Source organism: Oncorhynchus kisutch, linkage group LG6 (assembly GCF_002021735.2).
Source record: "Oncorhynchus kisutch isolate 150728-3 linkage group LG6, Okis_V2, whole genome shotgun sequence".
Taxonomy (NCBI): domain Eukaryota; kingdom Metazoa; phylum Chordata; class Actinopteri; order Salmoniformes; family Salmonidae; genus Oncorhynchus; species Oncorhynchus kisutch.
Genome location: NC_034179.2, coordinates 20,407,011 through 20,420,986, shown reverse-complemented (window position 1 = coordinate 20,420,986; position 13,976 = coordinate 20,407,011). Strand labels below are relative to the sequence as shown.

The 13,976-nt window shown below is 42.7% G+C and overlaps 1 protein-coding gene across 6 annotated transcripts in view; it reads right to left on the bottom strand.

The window, feature by feature from the left end:
• Window positions 1-13,976, bottom strand: part of LOC109892488 (nipped-B-like protein B) — a 73,872-nt gene that overhangs the window by 6,055 nt on the left and 53,841 nt on the right. For all 6 annotated transcript variants that reach the window (XM_031826367.1, XM_031826368.1, XM_020485055.2 and 3 more), the window contains 19 exons: window positions 11,516-11,616; window positions 6,084-6,213; window positions 5,906-5,988; window positions 5,629-5,761; window positions 5,330-5,473; window positions 5,134-5,220; window positions 4,266-4,489; window positions 4,067-4,169; window positions 3,843-3,941; window positions 3,589-3,735; window positions 2,700-2,834; window positions 2,477-2,575; window positions 2,284-2,337; window positions 1,869-1,977; window positions 1,567-1,703; window positions 1,064-1,204; window positions 697-945; window positions 526-616; window positions 181-354 (listed from right to left, as the gene is read on the bottom strand). In XM_031826367.1, coding sequence (XP_031682227.1) covers window positions 181-354; window positions 526-616; window positions 697-945; window positions 1,064-1,204; window positions 1,567-1,703; window positions 1,869-1,977; window positions 2,284-2,337; window positions 2,477-2,575; window positions 2,700-2,834; window positions 3,589-3,735; window positions 3,843-3,941; window positions 4,067-4,169; window positions 4,266-4,489; window positions 5,134-5,220; window positions 5,330-5,473; window positions 5,629-5,761; window positions 5,906-5,988; window positions 6,084-6,213; window positions 11,516-11,616 — 2,440 coding nt within the window. The remainder of the gene's footprint in view (window positions 1-180; window positions 355-525; window positions 617-696; window positions 946-1,063; window positions 1,205-1,566; window positions 1,704-1,868; window positions 1,978-2,283; window positions 2,338-2,476; window positions 2,576-2,699; window positions 2,835-3,588; window positions 3,736-3,842; window positions 3,942-4,066; window positions 4,170-4,265; window positions 4,490-5,133; window positions 5,221-5,329; window positions 5,474-5,628; window positions 5,762-5,905; window positions 5,989-6,083; window positions 6,214-11,515; window positions 11,617-13,976) is intronic.

The following is a 13,976-nucleotide window of genomic DNA, read 5'->3' as shown; positions in this document are numbered from 1 at the left end:
AGCTCCATTCTATCAACTTGAAGATATTTCTGTGCTTGTGTGGACTTCTTTTCTACCTGTATTGATATGAATGAATGAGCTAGGGCCACAAATACAAAAATGTTGGCACTTCATTTTGTAAGTCACTTTGGAGTAAATAGCATATATATTATATTGAATGGACACAGAGGTGAGACTCACACTGTTGGTCGGCCTCCTGCATGCGCGAGTCTTCCTCCTGCAGGTATGTCTGCAGGTTCTTCAGCACCTGGATCTTTAGGTTGACAGAGCTCTTCCTGTCTGACAGGATGCCATTGTACAGACTCATCACATCCTGCATGAACATCAGCCCTGGGTACTGGATGAACTGGAAGCCTGGAGAATGGAGAAAAGGGGATAGGGAGAAAGAGGGATATTAACACGAGGGACCAGGGAAATAAGCCATTGGTGATGAATGACAGAAGTTTGAAAGGTGCTGCAATCCCAATACAGAAGGGTCATTGTTAGAGCAACACATGGTCTGTGGTAGGGTGAGGTGAGCTTTACCTAGACCAATGATGGCCTTGGTCTGAACTTCCTCATCTTCATGCTTAGTGAAGTACAGCAAAAGCTCCATCACTTTTTCCTTTATCACAACCTACAACACACAAATGTTCTTTAAAAAAAAGAACAGCTGGTCACAACAATGTTAAGAAAAATGAGTCTTCCTGGACCGACCTTTGTGGGGCCCTTGAATTCCTCCTCGTCAAAGTCAAAGTGGCGACAGAGTGCCCCCACAGTGAACAGCGAGCGCAGCAAGGCCGGTTTGTTAGCAGCCAGAACAGGGTTGTTGGAGTCCTCAGAGTGCTGGGTCTTCAGCTTGGTCAGGGCACCATAGTAACGGTTGAAACAAGCCCACACAAACTTGTAGTTGCGAGTGACCCTGTTCACCACAGCTCCAAGACAGCTCACACAGTGTTGTACAACCTGAGAAACAAGATTACTGAATAACTAAAAACAGCATTTTAACACCTTTTATTTGTTCCTTCACGGTTATTTTAGTATTGAACCTGGGTACAAGCTGTAGCTTTTACAAGAGACATACCGTCATGCCGTATTTGATGATGAGCTTCATCAGGTCTTCCTCTATGGTGGTGAGGAAGGTCTCAGAGGGGTGCTCCATCAGAGGGATCACCAGCTCAAGGATCTTGGCCACATTACAGATCACCATGAAGTCACTCTGAGTCTGGAAACACAAGAGAAATCCATATTGATAGAGTTTGGCCGGCGTAGGCCGTCATTGTAAAATAATAATTTGTTCTTGCCTAGCTAAATAAAGGTTAAAGAAAGAAAATAAATTGATACAGCAAGAGAGATTTTTATGTTGTGAGTCGCAGCTTGACCCCATTGGTCACGTTGTTGTATAAAACTTGTACCGACAACGATCAACCACTAGATGGCCCTAGATCTCTATGTAAAATCAAGTGGACGTTTTTTGCCTTGGACTTTTACACCTGGCACAATATTCAATTACTTATTTCAGAAGAAGAAAAACAACACAATAACTACAGTAAATTTCTACAAATTGAGGAGAGAAAGTGTCCTTACGTTGCACTTGGTGGTGAGATAAGGCTGGATGGTCATGGCATGTTTGACCATCAGCTGGGATCGGATTTTACTGAACAGAAAGAGGGTGGTGATGCAGGACACCAGACGGTTGGAATTCACCCCCTTGTTCTCAATGTCTGAAACACAAACACAGATCCTTCCTTCAGACTCAACTGGACTTTCTCACAGTCCATGAGAGTTTATCATATCATAATCAACAGTACATTCATGTGTCAGTATAAATGGCAATTTGAAATCAAAACCGTGAGTACACCAACGATAGCTGTGAGTGAGCTCCATACCAGTGAGAGACTCTTCATATTTTAGGATGTGTTCCACTAGATTGTCCACCAGCTGAACGCAGGCCTTTCTGGCTGGCTTATAGGCGGCATCTTCCTCTGTCTTCAGCAGCTAAACAGGGATAAAGTAGGGGGAGGTTGTGAGATGAGGCACACAACCATCACAAGTCTGTCTTGAACTCCTTTGCAACAGCTCTCATTAGAGAAAACTGATTAGAGAAAATAAGTCACAGTACAGACGTTTCAAGGATGACCTGAAGTAAACAGCATTACTTCCTGTGCTTGATACTCTCCATAACCATAAATAGGCCTACATGTGATAATCAATAAACCTGAGCCAATGATTAAAAAAAGTTATGAACAAAACTCCAGGCCAACTATTACCATGTAATACACAGACACAATTCAAAATACTCACATTTTGAAGCAGCTGCTCAAACCAGTCATAGCCTGTATCTTTGCATGCAGACACCTAGGAAATATGGATGTCATCAGGTCAAGACATGTTGAACAGTCACGCCTAAAATACAGTAACACAGACTGATATGTACATTGGAAAGTTATTTGTCTGTTTGGTAGTTCTGTGCTTAGCTTTGAGCCCTGGAACTCACCACATCTGTGATGTTGAGGATCTTGCGGGTCATGGCGTCTTTATCGTGATTGGGTGTAGGGGTGAACCAGAGTTTCTGGAAGGTCTCGTTCACAAGTTTCTGAAGAAGAAAGAGGTGCAAAATTTTGAAATATGCAAACAAAGACAGGTAACTTTTGGAAGCCCTGCAACGTATCCATTCACACATGAAACACAGGCATTTACAGATGCAGACAGATACACACCTTGATGCCCTCCTCGTCGTTGACCCTGCGGATCATCTTGACACACATCTCAGTGATCTTGTTGAAGGTGGGTTGCTCCAGACAGATGTCTCTAAGGATCTTAATCACCCTCTTCCTCACACTGATACCCGTATCCTGGAAAAAGAGGGGCAGAATGAATACATTTACATTTTAGTAATTTAGCAGATCTTATCCATGGCGACTTACAGTAATGAGTGCATACATTTTATGTACTTTTTCATACTGATCCCCCATGGGAATCAAAACCACAACCGCCACGGTTGTCAGCTCCATGCTCTACCAACTGAGCCACACAGGACCCAGATGTTGATGCTAAGGTAACTTCCACCATATTTACACAATGTCACTCCAGGGTTACTTATCCCTGTATTTTCAAAATTATATTACAAGCAATCAAAATATATATTATCCAAAATAAGTTAAACATGAAATATATTTCATTAAAAAAGATAAATCGGAGTAACTCTTGTTGAGTAGAGCAGAAATTATAGGTTCTCATCGGCACTTCATTTACTTTGAGAAGCCTGCAGTTCTCCAGCAGAGCCATAGGTGGCAGTGTGGAGAAAAGGATATTACCTTAAATGAACTTTTACACTTGGAATGAACCCTCAGCTAGAGGTGGCAAGAGTCATCGGCCCAGTTCCATTTCTCACTGCTCTGTGTGAGCGGATGCCTTCTCATCCTCCTACAGCCCACAGAAAGGGCTCTGAGCCATGTTATCCTATCTGACAGCTTGTTTGAGTATTGCTCAAATAGTTGCACTTCACAGCTGTGTTTAGGGTGAATGTCCCGCTGTGACTCGGTCTCTGTGTATAAAGATGTGCGTTAGCCTGCTTGTTGAGGTGTTGTTATGGTGTGTGTTCGTTACCAGTATCCTCTCGATCAGCATGTCGTAGTACTGCTCTGTGAGCTGGGGTCTGCTCAGCACAAAACGCCCCAGCAGCTCCACAGCAGCCTCGCGTACACTGGTGGAGTTGTCCATCAGACGACCATGGACCCCGCGCTGCATGTCCAACTGATGAGAGAAGGAGATGATGAGGACTAAGGAAACACTTATGCACAGACAAAAAGGCTGAGCATATTTAGGTGCATCAGGTTTAGTGTTGGGTAGAGCAGACTCACCCTAGCCAGAATACTGGGGTCTACAGCCACCACCTCAGACAAACACTTCATGGCTTTAGTTCTGACAGCTATGGCACTCTCCCCCAGCACTCTAAGAATCTGTTGAAGAGGAGCGAGAGAGGGATTATTTACAAACCATACACACAGAGCACCAAATTAACCACACTCTGGTTCACAACACACACATGAAGGAACTTAATAAAATCACTCTCACATACTCTTACCTGTGTTAAATAAATATCGAAGCTCTGAGCGAATGGCCTCATAGAGGCCAAATATCTGACAATCAGGCAAGAGTCATCATAGTCCACAGTGTCAGAGTTCATCCTGTGGGCGAAGAGAAGAACGCATTTGGAAAAAAGAGACACAGGCAAACACTGAGGTTGAAGCACTGACAGTGGGACAGTGAGGGTTGAGTCCTACCTCAGTGTGCTGAACTGCGAGGGCGCGGTCTTGATAATGTTGCGGAGGTACTTCTTGCGTGCCTCGGCTCTCTGCATGATCTCTCCGGTGGTCTCAATGTCCTTGGCGTGGTGCTGGCCTTCAGAAGAGTCCTCGTCCCCTCGCTGGTTCTGAGACTTCATGGCCTTCTCCATCTCTGTCAAAGTGTCCCTGAACCACTGGGCAATGTAGAACTTCCTGGCAAACTGAAGGCAGAAGCAGAAATCAACAGTTACATCTCAAACCTGATATGTGAATAATGGTGGAAAAAGTACCCAATTGTCAAACAAAGCAAGTAAAAGTTAGTCACCCAGTAAAATACTACTTGATTAAGTCTGAAAGTATTTGGTTTAAAATATACTTATCAAAAGTAAACGTAATTGCTAAAATATACTTAGATATCAAAAGTAAAAGTGAAAGTATAAATAATTTCAAAATCCTAATATTAATCAAACAAGACAGCACAATTTTTTACATTTATTTTAATTTACGGATAGCCAGGGGCATGATCCAACACTCGGACATCATTTACAAACAAAGCATGTGTGTTTAGTGAGTCCGCCAGATCAGAGGCAGTAGGGATGACCAGGGATCTCTTGATAAGTGTGTGAATGGACCCTTTTTCTGTACTTTGGGGTGTCAGAGTAGATGTATGGAGTAAAAAGTACATTATTTTCTTTAAGAATGTAGTGAAGTAAAAGTAGTCAAAAATATAAATAGTAAATTACAGATACCTCCAGAAAACTACTTAAGTAGTACTTTCAAATATTTTTCCTTGGCTAAGTACTTTACACCACTGAATATAGTGTAGCTATAACTACAGTACACTCAGTACAAAAAATACACTCACAACTAGAGATGGATCCGTCTCTGCGTTCTCATCCATGTAGTCCAACAGGGCCTTCTGCAGCTGCTGGGTCTCATCATTGCCTTGAGTCTAGGTTGATAACGAAACAGCAACAACATTGTGTTAGCATTTTGCTGTGTATATCTTGAATGACAGTTGACTTTGAGGATTGTCATGGTCAGACTGAACACCTAGCTACCTCTCTGAGGATGCGGTCGATGGAGCGCTGGTCCATCTTGCTGGTGACGCCGTCTTTGCGCAGGCGGGCAGCGACAGTGCCCAGATAGTCTAGCGATGCCACCCTCAGAGCCATCTCTGTCTGCTTATTGCTAAACTGATGCACCTGGAACAGAGGATAGGGAGAAGAGTGTCATTCAGGCTGCTTTTCCTTCCACAACAGCAAATAACCCCACTCACCAGAGGAGTCCCATGTGCTTGTATCAACAGCTCTACTGCTGACCAATAACTGATTGGTTTAGCTATGACGGATGGACTCACCAGTAGACGACCCAGCAGACTGAGGAGAAGCTCAGCAGCTGGCCACTCTGGTTTGTTCACCGTAGACAGCAGGTCCTGGACAAAGTTTTCAAACAGTGGGCGATAGTCCTCCTCTCCCTGCTTACTGCCACACCTGAAACACAGACAGAGGAACACAGAGGCTTGGTCAAAGAGCTAACAGTATCATAAAGAGATATCTTAGACCATTTTCTATTAACAGTTCTAATCTAGTTTGATTGTGGAAATAATGAAAAGTTGTTAAGAGAGATCATCTTACTTCTTTAGGAAGACGGACAGGAAGTTCTGAGCTGCTCGCATTGCCGTCTCATAAGAGTTTGTGATCAGGACATCTTGGTCCACCTGGGAAAAGAGCAAGCAATTGTGAATAAAAGTATTTGGTGAAGATGTCCATAAGATGATTCCTAGCCCAGTCGGCATGGCCATCCCTAACATACCTTCTTATCATACTCGTCGTGACTGTCCCTGTTGTTCGGGAGGTGCACCACACATTGGATAAGCTGAAGCACCAGAGCTGTGACCATCTGGATGTACATGGGCTCCCCATCCTTATCACTGCTGTTCAGCCTAGGGACGCACAATATAGACAAATACACATACAGACAACCTCAATTGCACTCCACACTGCACCCCCACCTAGATAAGAGGAATACCTATGTGAGAATGCTATTCAGCTAAGCATTCAACACCATTGTCTCCTCTCAGCTCGTCACCAAGCTTAGGACTCTGGGACTGAACACCTCCCTATGCAGCTGGATCCTGGACTTCCTGATGGGCCGACCCCAAGTGGTGAGGGAAGCCACGCTGTTCCTCAACACGGGGCCCCACAGGGGTGAGTGCTTAGTCAAATCAAATGTATTTGTCACGTGCCGAATACAACAGTGAAATGTTTACTTACAAGCCCTTAACCAACAATGCGGTTTTAAGAGAGTTTAAGAAAACATTTACTAAATAAACTAAAGTAAAACATTTAATGACATTTTAAAAAGTAACACTATAAAATAACAATAATGAGGCTATATACAGGGGGTACCAGTATCGAGTCAATGTGCGGGGGTACAGGTCAGTCAAGGTAATTTGTACATGTAGGTAGGGGGTAATCAATGCAAATAGTCCCGGTGGCCATTTGATTAATTGTTCAGCAGTCTTATGGTTTGGGGGTAGAAGCTGTTAAGGATACTTTTGGACCTAGATTTGGCGCTCCGGTACTGCTTGCCATGCAGTTGCAGAGAGAACAGTCTGTGACTATGGTTGAGTGGAGTCTTTGACAATCCCTTGGGCCTTCCTCTGACACTGCCTAGTATATAGGTCCTGGATGGCAGGAAGCTTGGCCCCAGTGATGTACTGGGCCGTACGCACTACCCTCTGCAGCGACTTACGATTGGAGGCCGAGCAGTTGCCATACCAGGCGGTGATGCAACTGGTCAGGATGCTCTCGATGGTGCAGCTGTAGAACTTTTTGAGGATCTGGGGACCCATGCCAAATCTTTTCAGTCTCCTGAGGGGGAAAAGGAGTTGTCGTGCCCTCTTCACAACTTTCTTGGTGTGTTCGGACCATGATAGTTTGTTGGTGATGTTGACACCGAGGAACTTGAATCTCTCGACCCGCTCCACTACAGCACCGTCGATGTTTTTTTATTTTTTATTTTACCTTTATTTAACTATGCAAGTCAGTTAAGAACAAATTCTTATTTTCAATGACGGCCTAGGAACAGTGGGTTAACTGCCTGTTCAGGGGCAGAACGACAGATTTGTACCTTGTCAGCTCGGGGGTTTGAACTTGCAACCTTCCGGTTACTAGTCCAACGCTCTAACCGCTAGGCTACCCTGCCGCCCCATGAAATGTGAATGGGGGCGTGTTCGGCCCTCCTTTTCCTGTAGTCCACATGGTGGCATAGTGGTGGCTGCATCATATTATGGGTATGTAATCATTAACTTCACTAGGGTAGGGGGCAGCATTCATATTTTGGATGAAAAGCCTGCCCAAATTAAACTGCCTGCTACTCAGGCCCAGAAGATAGGATATGCATATAATTAGTAGATTTGGATAGAAAACACTCTAAAGTCTCCAAAAACCGTTAAAATAATATCTGATATGAACTGTCTGATATGGCAGGTGAAAACCAGAGGAAAATCCAACCAGGAAGTACTATTATTTTGAAAGGCTGTTTTTCCATTGAAAGCTTATCCACCATACAAAGACTTAGGACCCAGTTCACGAGCCCTATGGCTTCTTCAACATGTGGCCAGTCTTTAAACAATGCGTTTAAGGCTTTTACTCTGAAAATGAGGGAGATACAGCACTTTCAATCTGTGGCCAGTGGAAATTTCCAGACATCAGCCTGTCCGGGACATTGGTCTGATCGGGAACGCGCCTTTCTTGTTTCTCTTTTTCTATTGACAAAGCTTTTGTCCGGTTGAAATATTATTTATTATTTATGACAAAAACAACCGAACGATTGATTTTAAACATCGTTTGGCATGTTTCTACTAGCTTTTACTGGACTTTTCGTCTGGGCTTAGTGCACACGGCTTGAGCATTCAGATTACTGGACAAAACGTGCAAACAAAAAGGAGGTTTCTGGTCATAAAGAGGGACATTATCGAACAAAACAAACATTTATTGTCTAACATGGAGACCTGGGAGTGCCACCAGATGAAGATCATCAAAGGTAAGTGATTCATTTTAATGCTATTTTGTGACTCTCTCCTTGGCTGGAAAATGGCTGTATGGGTTTCTGTGGCTAGGTGCTGACCTAACATAATCGCAAAGTGTGCTTTCGCTGTAAAGCCTTGCATTAACCAGTTGCGACGAGCAAACCCGTATCCGGGAGCGTAATCATAGCGGACGGACATAAATACCCCTAGAAACTTTTCCTATTCATGAAAATCGCAAATGAAATGAAATAAATATATTCAAACACAAAACTTTTGTTAACAACACTGTCATCTCAGATTTTCAAAATATGCGTTACAGCCAACGCTAGACAAGCATTTGTGTAAGTTTATCATGGCATAATGCTATGCTAGGCTCTGCTGGCAGCAGGCAACATTTTCACAAAAATAATAAAAGCAACCAAATTAAATAATTTACCTTTGAAGAACTTTGGATGCTTTCACTCAAGAGACTCCCAGTTAGATACAAATGTTCCTTTTTTCCAAAAAGATTATTTTTGTAGGCGAAAAAGCTCCCGTTTCTTCACCATGCTTGGCTGAGAAATCGACCGAAAACTGCTGCAACTATAACGCCAAACTTCTTTCAAAATGAGCTACATAATATCGACAGAAACACGGCAAATGTTGTTTAGGATCCATCCTCAAGGTGTTTTTAACAAATATATTCAATAATATATCCGTTGAGGCAGTTGGTTTCTCATAAGAAGCGATTGGAAAAATGGCTACCTCAGTATTTTACGCAAGGTTTTCTGCGGGAGACACCATGTGACCACATGCCATATATGGTCCCTTACAGCCATTCTTCAAGGGAAATGCCTAAAAAGACGTCACAATGCTGTAGACACCTTGGGGAAAACGTGGAAAACGTAAGCTCATTCGTAGCTCATTCACAGCCATATAAGGAGTCATTGGCATGAGGCGGTTTCAAAAAATGCGGCACTTACTGGTTGGATTTTTATCTGGGTTTCGCCTGTAACATCAGTTCTGTGGCACTCACAGACAATATCTTTGCAGTTTTGGAAACGTCAGAGTGTCTTCTTTCCAAAGCTGTCAATTATATGCATAGTCGAGCATCTTTTCGTGACAAAATATCTGGTTTAAAACGGGAACGTTTTTCATCCAAAAATTTAAATAGCGCCCCCTAAATCCAACTGGTTAAGGATAAGTTTATCTTTATTCGTATGTTTAACACTTGTATCGTTTATCAATGTTTATAATGAGTATTTCTGTAATTTGATGTGGCTCTCTGCTCTTTCACGGGATGTTTGTTTGAAACAATGCATTTCTGAACATAACTCGCCAATGTAAACTGAGATTTTTGGATATAAATATGAACTTTATCGAACAAAACATACATGTATTGTGTAACATGAAGTCCTATGAGTGCCATCTGATAAAGATCATCAAAGGTTAGTGATGAATTGAATCGCTATTTCTGACTTGTGAGCCCTCTCCTTGGCTGGAAAATGGCTGTATGGTTTTCTGTGACTAGGTGCTGACCTAACATAATCGCATGGTGTGCTTTCGCAGTAAAGCCTTTTTGAAATCAGACACTGTGGTTGGATTTACAAGAAGTTTATCTTTAAAATGGTGTATAATACTTGTATGTTTGAGGAATTTTAATTAAGTGGATTTCTGTTGTTTTGAATTTGGTGCCCTGCAATTTCACTGGCTGGTGTCGAGGTGGGACAACTACTTGTACCAGAGAGGTTAAGTAGTGGGGAGTAATTCAGGGCAAAAAGAAATAGAATGGAACTAAGAACAGCTTTCCACAAGACACTGGGAGATGAAATCACCTTTCAGCAGGAAAATAACCTAAAACACGAGGCCAAATCTACACAGAAGTTGCTTACCAAGAAGACTGTGAATGTTCCAGAGTGGTCGAGTTACAGTTTTGACTTAAATCTACATTAACATCTATGCCAAGACCTGAAAATGACTGTCTAGCAATGATTAACAACCAATTTGACAGAGCTTGAAGATTTTGAAAAGAATAATGGGCAAATGTTACACAATCCAGGTGTGGAAAGCTATTAGAGACATACCCAGAAAAACTCAGAAGTAAATTGCTGCCAAAGGTGCTTCTACAAAGTACTGTCTCAGGGGTGTGAATACTTATGTAAATTCGATATTTCTGTATTTTATTTTCAATACATTTCCACCAATTATTTTTTATTTCACTTTGTCATTATGGGGTATTGTGTGTAGATGGGTGAGATATAGCGCGTTCTTGTTCTACCTAATGTTATTTTTAGTGCTACATCGATATTGATTACGGCATTGTTCAGTTTAGAGATAGCAAGAAAGGCATTTTACTCTCTTTGGGTAGGTGACATTAAAACCTGAAACTAGATAAACATTCTGAAAAGAACAAGAAAATGGTTTCATAACATTATAACATGCTGACCAGACCGGACACGTCACATGCGCGAGCGTCGCAAATTAAATTTAGAAAGCCATGTTATTCAATTATTGCACCCACACTGCTCGCGCGCACCAACGAGCGTCTGCGCCACCAAGGGCTAAAATAGAACTCATTCCTATTTCTGACGCAGATCGCGCTGAAAGTCCTGCCTCTCCCATCTCCTCATTGGTTTATAGAAGCAGATACCCACGTGCCATCTCCTCATTGGTTATACCCACGTGGGTGACTGAAAGACAAACTGTTTTGCCGGTAGTTGTGGTAATACAATGAAAGTTTAGATGCAAATCACCATATAAGTTAAACGGTGAAAAGGCCTGGAAGGAGGAGAGATGACTAGAAACGATTCGGTTGGCCGTTTTATGTGTGGATTAATTGTCAGAGTAGAGGTCCTTGTGCATTTCAGGTAAAATAACATTTCAATGTTTATATCCCAGGACAAATTAGCTAGCAACAGCAAGCTAGCTAAATAGGACAAATTAACGTTAGCTAGCAAGTGCAAGCTAACTACCTAAATTGCCATACATGTTTAATGATTTTCGACCTGTCCCCAAATTAATGTCATTGGCTCAGAGTTTGTTTTGATATTTTAACCTGCGTGTCATGATCGCATTTGGTGTGGGGGGGCAAAATAAATTTATGCACGATAGCGCACGTTGGCGCACACGCGCAGCCGGTTTGGGTTCAGTGTTAGCATTTCTGAAATTCTCCTTGAGAACTCCTGATTTGTGTGGTCTCTCATGTTCTCATGTTCTCTGTCGGTGCAGTTACCTGAAGTTCCGGAGGCTGCGTTTGCTGGTGGGTAATCTGGCCAGAGAGGTGAAGATCTCTTCCAGGATGAGCTGCCTGTGTTTTTCATAGCGAGAGAACACCTGAGGGGGGGGCGGAGGAAAGGGTCATCATTAGAGTTACCCTGACATTGCAATACATAATACATACAGTCGTGGCCAAAAGTTTTGAGAATGACACAAATATTAATTTCCAAAGTTTGCTGCTTCAGTGTCTTCAGATATTTTTGTTAGATGTTACTATGGCATACTGAAGTGTAATTACAATCATTACAAGTATAATTACAAGCAAGTGTCAAAGGCTTTTATTGACAATTACATGAAGTTGATGCAAAGAGTCAATATTTGCAGTGTTGACCCTTCTTTTCCAAGACCTCTGAAATCCGCCCTGGCATGCTGTCAATTAACTTCTGGACCACATCCTGACTGATGGCAGCCCATTCTTGCATAATCAATGCTTGGAGTTTGTCAGAATTTGTGGGGTTTTGTTTGTCCACCCGCCTCTTGAGGATTGACCACAAGTTCTCAATGGGATTAAGGTCTGGGGAGTTTCCTGGCCATGGACCCAAAATATAGAGGTTTTGTTCCCCGAGCCACTTAGCTATCACTTTTGCCTTATGGCAAGGTGCTCAGTCATGCTTAAAAAGGCATTGTTCGTCACCAAACTGTTCCTGGATGGTTGGGAGAAGTTGCTCTCGGAGGATGTGTTGGTGCCATTCTTTATTCATGGCTGTGTTCTTAGGCAAAATTGTGAGTGAGCCCACTCCCTTGGCTGAGAAGCAACCCCACACATGAATGGTCTCAGGATGCTTTAGTGTTGGCATGACACAGGACTGATGGTAGCGCTCACCTTGTCTTCTCCGGGCAAGCTTTTTTCAGGATGCCCCAAACAATCGGAAAGGGAATTCATCAGAGAAAATGACTTTACCCCAGTCTTCAGCAGTCCAATCACTGTACCTTTTGCAGAATATCAGTCTGTCCCTGATGTTTTTCCTGGAGAGAAGTGGCTTCTTTGCTGGCTTCTTTGCTGCCTTCTTGACACCAGGCCATCCTCCAAAAGTCTTTGCCTCACTGTGAGTGCAGATGCACTCACACGTGCCTGCTGCCATTCCTGAGCAAGCTCTGCACTGGTGGTGCCCTGATCCCGCAGCTGAATCAACTTTAGGAGATGGTCCTGGTGCTTGCTGGACTTTCTTGGGCGCTCTGAAGCCTTCTTCACAACAATTGAACCGCTCTCCTTGAAGTTCTTGATGATCCGATAAATGGTTGATTTAGGTGCAATCTTACTGGCAGCAATATCCTTGCCTGTGAAGCCCTTTTTATGCAAAGCAATGATGACGGCACGTGTTTCCTTGCAGGTAACCATGATTGACAGAGGAAGAACAATGATCCCAAGCACCATCCTCCTTATGAAGCTTCCAGTCTGTTATTCGAACTCAATTAGCATGACAGAGTAATCTCCAGACTTGTCCTCGTCAACACTCACACCTGTGTTAACGAGAGAATCACTGACATGATGTCAGCTGGTCTTTTTGTGGCAGGGCTGAGATGCAGTGGAAATGTTTTTGGGGGATTCAGTTCATTTGCATGGCAAAGAGGGACTTTGCAATTAATTGCAATTCATCTGATCACTCTTCATAACATTCTGGAGTATATGCAAATTGCCATCATACAAACTGAGGCAGCAGACTTGGTGAAAATTAATATTTGTGTCATTCTCAAAACTTTTGGCCACGACTGTACACAATGAAAGGGAATATAGTGTATTCTAGAACAAATCCAGAACGCCATGGGAACCCAGGTTTGAGGCACCACATCAAGAGCAACCCTGGCACTGCTATACAGGGGATGTATGTAATGGAAGCACAATAAAAGGGAATACAGTGCCTTGCGAAAGTATTCGGCCCCCTTGAACTTTGTGACCTTTTGCCACATTTCAGGCTTCAAACATAAAGATATAAAACTGTATGAAACTGCTCCGAATTAGGGCAGGGCGATATGTCCAAAATATCATATGGTATTTTTCAAACTGTTGACGGTATTTTATGCTTTTGATTAATAAAAGTTCTACATTTGCTTTATGAGTAGTGCGTGACCCTAGGGTGGCAATACATACAGTGCCTTGCGAAAGTATTCGGCCCCCTTGAACTTTGCGACCTTTTGCCACATTTCAGGCTTCAAACATAAAGATATAAAACTGTATTTTTTTGTGAAGAATCAACAACAAGTGGGACACAATCATGAAGTGGAACGACATTTATTGCATATTTCAAACTTTTCTAACAAATCAAAAACTGAAAAATTGGGCGTGCAAAATTATTCAGCCCCCTTAAGTTAATACTTTGTAGCGCCACCTTTTGCTGCGATTACAGCTGTAAGTCGCTTGGGGTATGTCTCTATCAGTTTTGTACATCGAGAGACTGACATTTTTTCCCATTCCTCCT